General features: G+C 43.1%; 1 protein-coding gene across 1 annotated transcript in view; it reads right to left on the bottom strand.

The window, feature by feature from the left end:
* Nucleotides 1-16,364, bottom strand: part of ryr2a (ryanodine receptor 2a (cardiac)) — a 133,524-nt gene that overhangs the window by 73,420 nt on the left and 43,740 nt on the right. Inside the window, exons 25-42 of the mRNA XM_063221827.1 lie at nt 16,326-16,364; nt 15,619-15,796; nt 15,115-15,262; nt 14,345-14,553; nt 13,715-13,889; nt 10,350-10,558; nt 9,748-10,034; nt 9,478-9,595; nt 6,954-7,114; nt 6,374-6,533; nt 5,879-5,965; nt 5,272-5,498; nt 3,089-3,911; nt 2,361-2,561; nt 2,046-2,151; nt 1,534-1,677; nt 887-1,160; nt 65-179 (exon numbers count right to left, since the gene is read on the bottom strand). The exon at nt 16,326-16,364 is cut by the window's right edge and continues 45 nt beyond it. Coding sequence (XP_063077897.1) covers nt 65-179; nt 887-1,160; nt 1,534-1,677; nt 2,046-2,151; nt 2,361-2,561; nt 3,089-3,911; nt 5,272-5,498; nt 5,879-5,965; nt 6,374-6,533; nt 6,954-7,114; nt 9,478-9,595; nt 9,748-10,034; nt 10,350-10,558; nt 13,715-13,889; nt 14,345-14,553; nt 15,115-15,262; nt 15,619-15,796; nt 16,326-16,364 — 3,661 coding nt within the window. The remainder of the gene's footprint in view (nt 1-64; nt 180-886; nt 1,161-1,533; nt 1,678-2,045; nt 2,152-2,360; nt 2,562-3,088; nt 3,912-5,271; nt 5,499-5,878; nt 5,966-6,373; nt 6,534-6,953; nt 7,115-9,477; nt 9,596-9,747; nt 10,035-10,349; nt 10,559-13,714; nt 13,890-14,344; nt 14,554-15,114; nt 15,263-15,618; nt 15,797-16,325) is intronic.

The following is a 16,364-nucleotide window of genomic DNA, read 5'->3' on the forward strand; positions in this document are numbered from 1 at the left end:
AGTAGAATGACAGCTTTCTAGCAAATGTAGTGTATGTTCTTAACTGTTGACCTCCACTCCTTACCTTTGATTCTCCGCCTCCTAATACGTTCACCATGACCTCCATCACAGTCTCATGCATCCCCAAAGCCCTCATGAGGTTTGGATGCTGATAAAACACTTTGTTATTCATTATATCTCTGCAGAAAAACAAAAACACAAAATGGAGCAAAACTCAAAATGTAGAAATCGCCATCAATACACATTGGATGTTGTGACGGCCCTTAATACAGGTATATAAGATAAAATGAAACAGGATGGTTGAAAAAAGCCCTCTACCCTTCTCCAGAGAGGTCAAGTTTCTTTTATCATTGACATGAGAAAATGAACTAAGGTTGGTATGGGGACATGCTTGCTGTGAGGCTTAAATTACAGACATAATCGCGTGAGAACGAGTTGCTTCCGAACGATCAGGGCCCAACACAAGATATTGGAGGTAATGTGTAGGGGGCAGATGGCTAAGGCGGCTCGCGTTAATATTTTCTATTATTGTTTGACTCTGCCACGACCTAAACATGGAAGTTCGGAAGACTGCCCCTTGTGGTTCTGTCAACATTGCACCTTACAACACGTGTCTGTGTACATTGTGTCTGCCGCTCTACTGTGCGCAAAATTGACATTGGCACGGCACAAAAAGTGCACGCGCACACGGATCCTGCAGCAAGCATGTCTGCGGCCTAAGAGCTAAACATTTTTGAAGCCATCCCAATTTTTGTGGGGTGTCACTTAACAGTTTATCTTGCTATTAAAGTATCAATAAATGTTGATATCATTTAAAAAAGGAACGTAAGCTGCAGGTATTGGCAATGTGCTTTCACTGTACAGTAGGCAGAGTGATCATTCTTACCCTAGGCCCCGAATCATGAGTTTCTCTTCCTCGCGGCCCATCCGGACACTGAGCAGAGAGCGGATTTGGCCCAGAGAGGCCAGCAGGTTGATGGTGTCCTCCACAGACACGGTGTTGATGGTGTACGTCTTTGGCAAGGCACGCACCAGTCCCCCAATACCATCATACTGACGATGCAAGAGCACAAACATTGCTCTGACCAGCTCTGGGTCTTCAATGACACATTCCTGAGCCCAGCGCACCATAGTCTCTGATATGAGCTGCTGCAGAGTGCCTGTGGAGAAATAACGCTTAAAATATTTGAATTGCTCAAACTAAATTTGTATTCCTCCAATATTCCCCTTTTTTATCAAAGGAGTTTCCTATGTTACTTTTTCAGTATTTTCCAAAGTTGTCAAAGAACAAAGATATTTTTTTCATGTTTATTTGTTTAGCTAAAAACCAATGGAACCAACCAACACACAAACTGGCAGATAAGCACTGACAAAAACAATCTCTGTGCATAAGGTAAACACATTACGGTAATATACTGTATATACTAAATTAAGTTCTGAAATAACAGCTGTACATAAAATGCTATGATTGCCAATAACTATACAAAAGAATACACATTAAAATCATTGACAAAATCAGGTAGTTTTACGTACTTGGTTTTTTGACCGTTTTCGTCTCTGGCAGATCAGCCAGCTTCTTTTTCAAGTTATTTACTTTTTCTACTAGGAACATGAGTCGCCCTCGTATCGTGAAGTCTCCATCCACGTCACCTAGTTTATCATCATCCAGCTCAATACCTGTTTCCAAATCGAACAATAGAGTGATGGCATCATAATTATGCAGTTTTAAAACAGTTTTAACCAATTATTTCCACTTTATCAGTCATTTTATTGTCCTTTTGTATGATGATGTGATGCCAGTCACACACACAATGTTTTATATACTTCTTATAAAATCTGAAGTTTAAGACACATCTTTGACATGAAAAACATTTAACATACACATGATCTAAAAGAATAGAAGGAAAAAAGAAATTGTGCGTCAGTTTTGGTAACACATCAGGTACATTTTCTGGATTGTCTTGAGTAATAAATGTTCTCTTTAAGAGTGGACATTTTGATTGTGAAAATGTGTAAATACAGTCATGCAGCAGATGTGTACATACCACAGTGAGTCATCAGGTCTTGGTGGAAGTCCGCCAACTGCCCCCTGATCTCATCTGGGCTGGGACACTCCTGCTTGTCATCTTTGAAGCTCAACAGCATGTTTATCTGCGGAAAGGCAAGGTCAACCTTCTCTCAACAATTATTTAAAAAATTCTGGTATTCAAAAATTCCATAGAATAGTAATAAGTATTTATGAAAATATCAGAATTGTGAACGGGCCAGCATACATTTTTGAAAATAAACAAAAATTACACACTGGGACTTTGATCATTATATAGATAAGAATTAATTAAATTAAAGTATTTGATGCACACTTGCTCCTGAGGAGGCGAGCGGAATTCTTTGGTCTTTCGCGCCGTGAGAGCAGCAGACATGTTGAGAGCTTGCATGACTTCATTGTAGCGGAAGCGCTGGTTGTCCTGGAGGTTGGCCACAAAGTCATCGGAGAAAGCCACGACCGCCTCGATCCGGTGGCGTACCTGACAGTCACACAGGTACTGCAGCAGATGGCACATCTGATAGAGGGGAGAGAGAGAACGTATGGATGGATGGATGGATGGATGGATGGATGGATGGATGGATGGATGGATGGATGGATGGATGGATGGATGGATGGATGGATGGATGGATGGATGGATGGATGAGTTGATGAGAATCAGAAGAACCAATAACATTAGAGAATCGGCAGCATGTTCAATGCAAGGCAGATGTTTACAAACAAGTCACATCTGAAATTGAACACTTACAATGTGTCCCTCATCTGTGTTTTTGGTCTTTACAGAAAAAAATATCATCCTTTTAGATTACTACATCTTCCTTTCAGGTTGCATGCATGAGCTATGGATGTGCATGTGACCATGGCAAAGCCTAAAAGATTGCAGGTCTATTGAAATAAATACCGGTAGGATTACAGATGGTGTCAATACTACATATGGAGCACTTTTGACCATCCAAGCCACTCCCTGATCCAAAAGCCTCCCCTCTGTGTCACAGACACTCATCTCAAAACTATGTGTGCGACTACCTATACTGCCCCCCTTACCTGGAGTTTAACTGGCTCAGGTAGCTTCATCTGGAGCAGGCCCTCCTTGGGCACCCGTTGTCCTTCCTCAAGCGCCCCGCCTTCTTTCCGTAGCGTTTCTTTTTTCTCAGTAGTCGTCGTACCCTCCCCAGAGTGACCGGTAGCTGGGGCAGCCTTGTCGTCCTTGGAAAAGACGCTCGGCTCGATGAGTTGCAAAATGATCCGTAGGTCACCGTTGTGGAAAACCCCCATGATGAGCAGTGTGTAGAAGAGTTTGATCAGAGGCACAAACAGCAGCTCCGTGCTGCCGCCGACGGGGTCGCGCACGTGAAGGCTCCCTTCGCACACGGCCTCAGTCAGCATTTCCATGGTCTTGGTCTTCAGAATCTCCAGAGGAAACTCTGGGCTGTACTGGAAGCATTCGACATTGAGGCTCTTTTCCGGACCGACAAAGCTTGGGGAGGAGAAACGCATGCGTGGCCGAAGCGACGTGCTCAACCCTATGCCTGGCAGTCCGTGCTTTTTCTGCTCGTCGGGGAAAAGGGTTATGCTTTTGGTCTCTTCCGTCATGGGCACGATGTACTCGCTGTTCATCATGAGTCGCGCCGTGGCGTACGTACTGAGGTGGATGTCGATGAGCAGGTCGTAGTAGCCGGCCCGTAAGAGGCCAGGCATGTGCTTGTTCTGGATGGCGTACAGTAGCTGGGACTCGTCCACATGGCTGCACAGGGCATGTGCCACCCGGTTGTTACCAAGAGCACACACGGCCGAGTACAGGCGCAGGGCATGGTAGTGGAACTGTAGCAAGTCACTCTGCTCAGTGAGCTCCAGTATGTCTACTGACCTAAGTGAATGAGAAAAAAACAACAATGTTTTTAAAAGATAGTTCAGAAGGAGTCTGAGGACATACAGTATTGGCAGCTGTCTTGGCTTCTCCCTCCCTTCTCAGTCCCCTGTCATACATGAAGGCTTCTCAAACTGTCCTTCTTCCACCCTTTACTCCTCCATTTCACTAGTGGTCCCACTCTACCATCCCTCTATACCAGTGGTTCTCAACCTTTTTTCAATAAGAGCCCCCTGGTCCTCATCATAAGCACCCCAACGCAACCTTGAACAATGCCAACTACGCATCACCCCCTCTCAGCTGTATCATGCTCGACGCCCACCCTAGGGATCCCCAACGCCCCCTGGGGGGCTGTAGAGCCCCCGTTGAGAAACACTACTCTATACACACAGGAGTTTAGCAAGCTGACCTCATCCCACATGATCTCCACTTAAAGCATCCTGGGACCAAGGCCACCTACTATGCCAAACATGCTTTACTGTACACAAAGCAGTCAAAGGGCGAACTAGTGAACTAATACTTCAATCATCACTTATTCCAGTCGTATTTACAATTTGAATCTGAACCAGAATATTCTTACTGCGCGCTAAGCCCCCCACATTTGGGCTTGCAAGCCCACGGGGACCCCGGTTCGGGTCCGGTCGGGGTCATTTCCCGATCCCACCCCGTCTCTCTGTCCCTCTCGCTTCCTGTCACCATCTTCGACTGTCCTGTCAAATAAAGGCATAAAAGCCCCTACATTGTTTTTCAAAAAAGAATATTCTTACTGTAGGTCCCTCAATTCCTAAAGGAGACACAATGTGAATGAAAAGTGCATGCATTCTGTTCAAAATGTATTATACTGAAAATTACAATATATTAATTCACTACTACACTGCACCACATCTTTTCAGTGTTTAATTGGTTCAATTAGTCTAACAGCTCTGAAGGCAAATTAAAAGGCTGATACAGCCCCACTAGCGGTATTGGCACCCTTGAAATTTAAGTACATAATGGGAAATATTTCCAGACAACAAACAATAAGGTCAACCATGCTTTTCCTATAGATAGCTCGTGGTTGATACGAAATAGCAAAATGACAACATTAAAAATAAACTATACGAGGAAAACAATGTAAAAAGGTACAGTTTACAGTGTCATTGGCACCCTTTACTTTATATCACTTTGGAAACCTAATTTCACTCAAATGTGGTAAATCACAGGCGACGCTGTGTATCTGCACAGTAAAGGGGAGACTCAAAATGCACCAGCTCATTTCATTTGGAGATACTTTGTAGGGCAACATTTAAAAAAGAGAACAAAAAGGCCCTTCTATCAAGACAATTCCTGGGTCGTTTCCCACTTTGAAGTGGCCTCGTACCTGTTCTCCTCGGGGATGTGGAGAGACATAAACTGCAGCGGCTCGTGGCAGTGCACCTGCCAGCCCAAGCGCTCGCTGACACGTGCCACGTCCACCTTCAGGAAGCGATTTGGCACTCGACTCCACAGCACGGGAGAGAGGTACTGCACGTGCAGCCGGGGCGGACACTGAGGCATGGCATTCTCACGTTCACTTTTAAATAGTCCAGCGGACAGGGGCATCACATTCTGGGGAAAAAAACACAAACATACACTAAGTACAGCGTTTCCAAGCCATTGATTAGTGCACAGATCAATGAATCAGCATGCAACTTTGACATTGAAGACATTAAATTAAATTTCATTGTAGATGCCTGCCTGAACAGGTAAGTAAAAACAACCAAAACAACCAAAAAATGTTACTTTAAGCCTAATCTTTATTGTTACCTCTCAATATTCATAGACAATACCATAGATTTCAACTTCTGTAATTTTCCGTTTTATCAGTAGTAGTAGAACTAAAGTAGCAATAATAAAATAGTCAGGAGGGGTGTGATAATGGAAATTAATGCTATATATTTAACCTATGAGATGAGATGAGGATAACAAAGTAGAAAAAAACATTTTACCTTAATGCTCCCCAACTCGAATTGAAAGACGTTAGGACTAGTAGCCTGTGCAAACACTGCAGGAAACAGTTTGGTGCTGGGTTCCACCTGTTCAAAGCCAAAGCATTGACAGAAACATTAACCAAAAGCATTAATACAAAAGCAAATATAAGAGAGGAGCTTTTCAACACTTGGGTCTCAAACTATACATGTTTTTTTTTGTTTATAAACATGGTGTTGTGAAGAGGGGCAAGACACTGGCAGCCAACCTCGTGAGCTAATTTTTTGACCAACAGCCGTTTCCAACAATCAGAGGTTGAGTTGTGCGCAGCCAGCGTCGCGCAACCAGGGGAAAACAAAAGTTGAGAACCCATGTATATGAAATGCTATTGTGGAAGCTGTGCTTGCCAGTACTCACCAGTCTCTCAATAACAGATTGTATAGGCATTAGCACAAAACTGACATGCAATATTACCAGCAGACAGTACAATAATAACAGAAAAAGGTCTGAGTTGCCTGATAGATGGTGGTGAGCTCTTTGCCGTTGCTGGTGAAGGTAAGGACACCACTGTTACAGTCCACCAGGCAGCCGATCTCAAGGCCGTTGTTGTTGCGTCCTTGACTAGGGCTGGTGCTCTCGCCTCCCCAGATCATGTAGCAATTACTGCGTTTGATGCTGTCATGGAGGCACATACAGATAATTAGGTGGACTATCCAAAAGTGACTGCATAGGTGTGCACAGAATGTATGTTAGGGTACATTCAGTAATGTTACTGTATCATATAGAGTAATATTATAGCCTGATTATCATTGACTTTCAAATCTCTTCAAGGATTCGTCTGACCAAGAACAAAACAATGAACATTTCCCAAACATCATGCTTGACCCACCTCCCTTGGTTTGCTACTGGTTGTTTGCTTCCCGACAAAGTGGGATGAGTTATCAATTTTTCAGGAGCTCAGAAACGTTATCTGTATTGTTCCTGACCTGACGAGAAGCAACACTGAAGGTGTTGCGTCTCTAGGAGGGCACGGCCTGGCTAGTAATATTATGCATTAAACCACAGACAATGTGCGCTCAGAGCATGTCGACTGACCTCTCGTGGACCTTGCCTCTTTCGTCTCCCAGAGTGACGGTAACAGTTCGAACCTTATCCTGCTGAAAAGCAGCCTCATACTGGTGGAAATCAGACGTCACCCAGCCTACCCACACACTGGATGGCTCCTGGCCAGGAAAGATCCTGACAGAGTAATAATACTGGAAAGAAAGAAAGAAAGAAAGAAAGAAAGAAAGAAAGAAAGAAAGAAAAACACACACATACGCACACATGAACGCACACATGAACGCACACATGCACGCACGTACGCACGTACGCACGCACGCACGCAGGCAGGCACGCGCACGCGCACACACACACACACACACACACACACACACACACACACACACACACACTTGATTCAGTCGGTGGCATTCAGGGGTGGACTGGCAATCTGGCAAACCGGGCAAAATCCCGGTGGGCCGACGCCCCTAGAGGGCCGGTGATGTCGGTTTTTAAAAATAATTGTTATTAATGTTTTTAAAAAAAATTCACCGGCGGACCACAAGTTCGTGCTGATGGCCCTTGGCCCTCCTCCAATGTGATCAGCCCACACATAAAGGGGATGGAGGGAGGGGGTATCCCATTGTTGCATCTGATTCGGACTTAACTATTCATTGCGGCGCGGCCCCACCCCTACCCTGAATTACGCACGCAAATTTGAGACACAAGCGATGGAGAGACTAAAAGGTGGTGTGGAAAAGCTTGCGGAAAAGGGATAAAAAAAACTTGCAGCAGAGGCAAGATAATGTGTTCACGCATGTAGTGTTGTAGCAGCAGGAGAGGGACAACAACTTCTGCATGTTGGAAGTGAAGGAGCACGCTAGGAGACAGCAGGTGAAGCGGCAGTAGTAGCCTCTACGAGCCCTGACAGGTATGAGTCAAGTCTTTCAAACTTTAGGATACTCCATGCCTCTCCCCAAAATCTCACTTTAAGCGTTAAACATTAATATTAAATAGGCCATTAATTCCCACCACTATACCTGTAAGTGTGCTTGAGTGCTTTGAACCGGTCGCACGACTCACGGACATTTGAGAAGACAAACATTCCATACACCAAACCACTGACGTGAATAATATGAACAATATAGTAGCCACGGCAGTGTGCCAAATGTAGGCCTATAGCATTAAATGGAACACCAGTGGTGTTGTTCTAAAGCATTCCGTGTACCAAATGCGTTTCGAAGACTGTCAAACTCATGCCTACTCTCACTAAATATTCAGCGATCGTTTGCGTAATCACATTTACCACGCAGTGAAAATGTCCATATGTCGTGTAACGGTTGTTGCGTCTCGCGTGTGGAAAAGGTTTCCCAACGGATTTTTTTTTAAAATTCTTGGAGCACAATCAAACCATATTCTGTAGGTAAAGACCTAGCATCTCTCTCTCTATCTCTCTCAGCTGTTATTTTATCCAGGACAATTAGAAATGATAAACGATTGAAGAATTTCTTTTGAATAAGCATTTTATACAGTTTTATCTGTAGACTATTTTATGTAGCCTACCACTTTCAGCACTGCTCATTTTGAAACTTCAGTATGTTAACATATTTGACACACTAAAGCATTGTGGTGATAGGCAGTTCATGATTTTCTTTCATCATTCAAGCAATTAAAGTAGCTTCCTTATGCAATGAGAGATGCATTTTGATAAAAGGAAATGAACCCCTCTTCTAATGCACCTGTTAGAAGAAACCCTCAATTTAACATTAATCTAGGTCAATTTATGAGTAGGCTATACACTCAGGATTGTACAGGTAGCTGTTAATACCTGCTGGGCATTGCTGCCTGTCGCACCTCCTCTGGTGCCCATGGGTCAGCAAGAGAAAATAAGACTTGTGACACATCTTATTTGTATAAATTACTAGACAAACAATACACTGAATACTATATTAATTTGAATATTTTGCAAGTGCTGCATACATTGTGATAAATAATCTATCTCCCTCTTCTCATCTAGTCAAACCAGGCCAGGATGAGGTTGAGTTAGAGAGAAGTAGAGTAGGCCTAGATTACTTTTGCTGTGAGTGTGGTCATCTATTGCATTTCTAAACCACTGCCCAACCTAAGATTCATTTTAAATAAATAGTTGATATAGTCAGCACACATTTCCTGGTGTTTTCTGGTAGCTGAAAGAGAGATTCATGCATGAATATTGCGCCTTTTCGCATAGGCCGCTTGGTCAATAAGTAATCGCATGTGCTCCGCTGATTATGAGGGGCCGGTCTGGGCCAAAAATGCCCGGGCCATTTTGTTCTCCCAGTCCAGGCCTGGTGGCATTGTCTCATTATGTTAACAGGTGGATGATTCATAGCATGAATGTTGTATGTCGTTGTTGATTACACAAAATGGCCGCTTTCAAAGGAGAACACATATTTCAATTATCAAAGTACATGGAAGTCCTACATATTTTAATTACATGAGTGTTGTGTGTAATTGTTGACTGCACAACATGGTCATTTCCATAATAATGTCTGAGAAACAGGCATTTTAATCAACATAAGAGCACTGGCGGTCTCACCGTTGAGGTCTGCATGCCGTAGCCAGAGTCGTCCCTTTCGTCAGCCAGCAGCTCCTCTGGCAGACGTGCTGATGACTGACTGGTGTTGAATTCTGGCTTTGTTCTTTTCAGCATAAATCTGACAGACAATACAATTAAAATAAAAATTACATTTGAGGATCTCACAGAGAAAGAGAATTTGCAATGTCTACAATACGGTACAAATGTACCACATGTGCACATGTACAGAAAAGTTTTTTGTTTGTTTGTTTGATTGTTTTTTTTATTAACCTTGGCTTGAACTTGGATTGCTTTTCCTGGCTGTAGTCCTTGTGGTTGTTAAATTCATCGCTGTCCTTCCCATTGGAGCTCTTCATCAACACCTCGAAATCTGATTCGGTCTCAAGGTCATCCAGGTCTTTCTTCCTGCCGGAGGTCTTGGAGAATACCTCTGCACACTCGACTGGCATGCTGAGGCGATAGAAGACGATGTCACTGCTGCTGTTCTGGGAGCCAAAGGACCTCTGGGTCACCTTAAGACATGGCGAGGTCTCAACTGTGCCATCAATTCTTGTCACCTGTTAATGGCAAACATGCAAACACGGACATTAGAAAAGAATGACGCGCGCACGCACGCATGCACGCACACACGCATGCACGCACACACACACACACACACAGACATGAATGAGTGAAACCTGAATTTAAATTGAAGGTGTAGGTCTTGATTTTGCAGTTAAAACGAGTATGGTTAGCACTTGGCTTGTTATTGGTTTGAATATCATGAATGTCGTAGATAGATGGGTGCAAGTCGCATAGGATAGGAAGCCAAAATCAAAACAGGTACTGCTACGTCATTTTGACATCACTTTCACACATTGGTTACAACCCACCTCAACGTGCTCATGATTTGAAGGGACCGGTATGAACTGAGGCAGTCTCTTGCTGAGCCACATGGTTACGTCACGGTTCATGTTGACGGCAAAAGGCTCATAGCCTTCCTGTAGGCCACATATGGTGAAGTACTTCAGTGTGCTCACGTCCTTGCCAAAGTTCATGCGACCGATCTGACACACACCCAGGCTACACACAGGGATGAAACCTACAGGGGGGGGGAGATGAAAATACAAACACAGAGTTGATATCTGAAAAAAACGGACTGATATTTTCACTTTCTATAACTGATACAAATGCTATACTGTATACAATATATCATTTCTACCACAGAATGAAAGAACTATTGCTGCAAATATACAGTTTGCAGAGTCATTCGCAGGAAAAAAAACACCCACCAAAACTGTATTGGCTCAAGAGATCCAGAATTTAAGACGTCCCCCCTTTTGCAGGCTCATCATTTGGGGGATACAGGTCCTTGAAGACCAACATTTTGCTTCACATAGCAAAACTATTTATGTCAAAATGCTGTTTAGAAATCCTTTCACATTTCAATAGAACATACACGTATCTCACGTATCTTCCGAGGGGTGGGGACAGGCTAAAAAGACTTAATCAGAGGGAGACTTTTTGGATACACCAACTGGATGCCATGCGCTATCCTGGTCTAAATGAGGATATTGATTATACATGTTTTTTTGTGATGCTTAATTGTACTTCTGGTCTAGGGGTGCGCGGTATGGACGGTATACTATCGTGTGAGGTATTTTTTCCCCCAAGGTATGGATTTTGTCCATACCGCTCTACCGCCATAGCGCATTGCGTCCTGCAGATGGCAGTAATAGACAACGTTTTGAACATCCACCGACTGCCTCTTGTAGTAGCAAAAGATGTGGTTGTAGAAAACAGAAGCACAATTTCATTTAAGCTTTAAGTGTAAAATGTATAGTTAGTGTAGTGAGCTATTGTTTTAAACTGTATGTGATTTCGATTCTGGTCTCCACAATTTAATGTAGGCCTACAGTGGTGTGTGAAAAGCAAGTTAGCAAGCTAATAGCCCAAGTCATTCATGTCAATGCTGGTGTCTGGCAACAGAAATGTGCTAATCTGTGTAAATCTATGTGCCACTGGTTGCTTTACATTTGCGCCAGCCTTACTGTATGTTACTGTGTCCAGGTGAGATAATATCATTCACGATATCTGGCTGGGTGTTAGTAACTTGGATGACTGTTCACTGTTTAAAATGTGACTTAGCGATTTCGCTAACGTTAGCACGCTAACCGCTGCTGCAGTGATAGCTGCCATTTAAATGCATTAGTTCTACAATGCATCGCTAGCTGCCTCATGTGAAAGTTCGTTTTTTTTTTATTTAACAATAACAGCTGAACCATTAGGCTTGTCATAATCACAGCTGCAAGCACACATTTCCAAATTACCCCCAGCAACTCCAGAAATAGAAAAAAAGGTCAAATGAACGATTTATTGGATAAAATCCATGTTCAGTTTGACACCCCTCCCTTCTCTAGTTTAACCCCTTCTAGACTTGGTGAAATTGTGTTGTAGCCTATTGCATTGCATTGCATTGCATTGCAAAATGCATTTTACATAGTTTTTGTTTGTTTTCAAAAGATTTCAATATCAAGAATTCACACACATTCCAAAACGGCAAATGTTTAAAAAATGCAAATGCAAAAGTTAAAAAAAGGTCTTTTGTACATTTTGCGACGGAATGCTTCAATTTTACACAAAAAAATACTGTGATATATACCGTGATATATACCGTGGCTAAAATTATACCGAGGTATACATTTTTGGCCATACCGCCCACCCCTATTCTGGTCTACTACTTTTTCTGTGGCATCACTTATCACCCCAGGCTATTTTTTTCTTTTTTTTCCTCTTTATTTTCTATGGTGTGCGCAAATGTGTGTAGTGTGTAATGGGTCACATGTGGTGATGTCACTATTTAAGGGAGGCCTTTCTTTTCAATGGTGAACCTAGCCCTGATGAAGACCTGGTGAGGTCGAAACCTGGTGATGTCGGCTTTTTAATGTAACCCCAGCCCAGTACCATCAAAGGCTTTTTAATGTAACTTCCCGTTTGGACACCTTATTTTGGAGTGCCTGGATGAACTCTTCTCTCAACATGAACTGATCCCCGATATCCAAGCGCACCCAACAAAGTCCAATGAACACGCTGAAGACTGCTTGAGCTTCCAGCCACCTGTGTGCTTATACAAGTATCTCAGTTTCATTTCTATGAACACCTCTTATAACAGAACACTGTATACGGTATATTGTAATGTACACTCACCGGCCACTACATTAGGAACACCTGTTACAACTGTTCATTGAGGCAAATTTCTGATCAGCCAATCACATGGTGGCAACTCGATGCATTTGTGCATGTAGACATGGCCGAGATGATCTGATAGAGTTCAAACCGAGCATTATAATGTGGAAGAAAGGTTATTTAAATGACTTTTAACATGGCATGGCTGTGGGTGCCAAGGGGCCTGATTTGAGAATGTCAGAAATGGCTGATCTACTGAGATATTCACGCACAACCATCTCTCGGGTTTACAAAGAATGGTACGAAAAAGAAAAAAAATGCAGTGAGCAGCGATTCTGTGGGCAAAAATGGCTTGTTGATGGCAGAGGTCAGAGGAGAATAGCCATACTGGTTTGAGTTGATACAAAGGCAACATTAAGTTAAAAAAAAAAACCACTCATTACAACCGAGGTATGCATAAGAGAATCCCTGATTACATAGCACATCAAATCTTGAGGCAAATGGGCTATAGCTGCAGAAAACCACATTTGGTGCCACTCCTGTCAGCTAAGAACACGAAAATGAGGCAACAATTTACACAGGATCACCATAAACGGCACTAGATGATCAGAAAATTGTTGCCTGGTCTGATGAGTCTTGATATCTACTGCAACACTCAGGTAGAATGGTCCGAATTTGGCGTCAACAGCATGAAAACATGCGTCAACCCTGCTTTACATCAACATTTCAGAATGGGGATATAATGGCATAAGGACATTTTCTTAGCACAATTTGGACCAATTAGTACCAATTTATCTTTGTTGCAATGCCACAGCCTACCCGAGTTTTGTTGTAGGCAGTTCAGGCAGCTGAAGGCAAAAGGGGGTCCAACTCAGCATTAGAGAGGTGTTCCTAATGGAGTGGCCGGTGAGTGTACATACGCGTTTATATATTTCATTCAGGCCAATGCGGAAAATACTAGGATTCCAAAAAAAAGTTGAAAGTTGAGACACCTGGTATTTTGTGAATAGCAATAAAATGCTGCCATTTTCAAAACATTCAATCCGTATATAAGATGGAGAGTTATGCTGACCTTCGCAAATTTCGAAATCTTTAAAAGCGAGTTCTGAGCCAGAGTCATCCAGCAGCACCTCCCCATTCAGTGTGAAGATCATTGTGTGCTCCGTCATGTCCACCATGCACCCGACCACGTCTCCTGCTTGCCAGCCGCGCCCAAAATGTTCATTCCCCTGGTTCCACCGCTGAGCCTAACAGTGCATGGAGGAAACATGACAATGTACTGAGAAAATGTGACAATATATATATTACATTACACTGACAGTTATTTACAGGGTATTGGTTACAGTCCCTGGGGCTTTATGTTGCTAGGTGCATTGCTTAAGTGAATTGCTCAAGGGCACCCCAGCCATGGAGTTAGGGAGTGGGAGGGTGGAATTCAATAGCCTGGTTCCTACCAGACCTCCGTGTGTGTGCTCTGGAGCCCCCTAGCTGTGCGGAACTACAGGTCGGGCAAGAGCCAGGCAAGGAATTCAAACCTGCAACCCTCTGATCTGAAGGTCATCTCCTTAACCATTAGGCCACGGCTGCCCCCAGGTATAATATACTGAGGATATGTGAGCTTGTACCTGATAATTTTGCAGTGGTCTTAATTTTTTAAAAACTGGAAAATTCTACCGTACTTTTTGTCCCACCAAGTCCCTACCTTGTAACCATCGAAGACAAATGCGTGTTCATCAGAGCCCAACTCCTGGTCAGGCTGGCAGGCTGGTCGAGCCCATCCTACCCGCATCTCCCCACCGCTCACCACTTCAAATTCAAAGTACCACTTCCCCGCATTCACGCTGTACGTCTTCTCAGCACGGAAGATGCGAAACCTCTCGGCTGACATGTTGCTTAAGTCGGCTCTGGAGGCTGGGAATGGGGAACAAAGCATTGTGACAAATAATATACAGCACATTTCAGTTTTTGCAATACGTAAGTCTCTTTATGCATACATATATGGTTGTACTACGCACTTATAAAAAGAAATACAAGAAAGTGGACCGCAGTCATACAGAGTGAGTGTGTGTGGACATTTCATTTCACACGTCTAAGATATTATAATGCAAGACTATAAACCATTTTCCAACATCAGGTCAATGTGCAAAGCAGTATGGGATTTCCCAGGCTAATTCAAGGCCGCCCAAATACTCAGAGTGAAGAAATAATAAACCTTGCGTCGTGATTGGTGGGCCAGGGTTTGTGCCCTGTTGCGGTGATCGTAAACAGAGCAGGGCTCTGGCCAACTCGCCAGGCAAAAATATTATTATCAGCCATTCAGCAGGTCTGTCTTTTAGTTATGTCATTTGAAAAGAAGATTTAGCCGTTTTCGCCTGTTCTTTGGGGTTAAATAACATACTTGAAATTTGTATACATCCGGCTTGTGACAAGTGTTTGTGGATTATGAAAAGCTTGTTAATTATATAGACTCACCATGGTCTTGATCCGGGGCCTCAAGGCTGTAGCCATAGCCAAGTAGTGTACGAACTGCCTCTCGTAAACTGTCCTTGTTGGATTTTTTGGTCCGTTCATCAAGCAGCGCATACGGAACAAGTCGTGGGTTCCTCTTGCTTTTTACATCCTAGAACAGATCGAAGGATTTCCCAATAATCAGATTTCCACCCCATATGTTAATGTGTACTGTATTTGAGATTTTTTAGGTGCCGTTTCCAGGATATTTTTTTAGCAGGGTAGTTTTTTTTCCCTGTTGAGGTGTAAACGCAACATGTGGATTAAAAAAAATTCTCCATTGTAACCAATGCATTTCAGCCCCCTAAACAGGATATTTTTTTCTCCTGCTTTTTATACCTGGATTTTAAATATCTGCTACGTGGAAATGGAAGGCCAAAACCAATGCAAAACCAATACAACCAGGAGAAAAAAATATCCACATACAAAAATATCCAGCTACATGGAAACAGCACCTTCTGCTGTAACAGAGAACCCACAACATGCCTGTTGAATGCCGTATGTCCAGCCCTGTCGAATTCGGTCCCTGGCCCAAACATTGTGGGCGTTTTCCGCCAGCTTGTCCACCATAGCCTCCTGAGTTGAGGTAAGTTTAATGTGACTAAGGTCCATAGGGGCTGGTTTGTAACCACTGGAGAGTTCATATCTGTAAAATAAAAATAATGCATTACATGTATACAGTAAGCATTGCCGATTGTGCTGTGAGACGAGAATCCTGTCATGTGTTACATCCGTACTTTCACCACTATGCCTCAGATTAGAGCTGTTTTCAGACCCTATAAGGAAGGCCTGAGCTAAACAGAAATCTGACCAAGCCAGACAGAGTGTCCCACACAACCAAAGTAGAGGTGATATTACAGTGTATGACATATATTGTAGATAGTACATTTATATTGACCAGGGGCAGTCCTAGGGGTGGTACTAGGGGTGGGCCATGGCAAGAGCCATTGGGAAACTCCGCCCCCCAATGCATCACAAAACGCCAATTAGCATCATTAAGAAGTTATTCCCACGCTATTGCCACATTTTTAGGATTTGCAGTACAACTTTTCTGTGAATTATAACCTGTATGCAAACCATATTAATCTGTTTGCAGAAGATTCATTGCTTGACACAGGGCATACGGCACTTGACACATGACTTGTCATATCACTGAAAGAATAACAAATATTTACTTGGATGGAAGCTTTAGCTTCTTGACTTTCTCAACAGCG

This window comes from Engraulis encrasicolus, chromosome 17 (genome assembly GCF_034702125.1).
Source record: "Engraulis encrasicolus isolate BLACKSEA-1 chromosome 17, IST_EnEncr_1.0, whole genome shotgun sequence".
Lineage (NCBI taxonomy): Eukaryota > Metazoa > Chordata > Actinopteri > Clupeiformes > Engraulidae > Engraulis > Engraulis encrasicolus.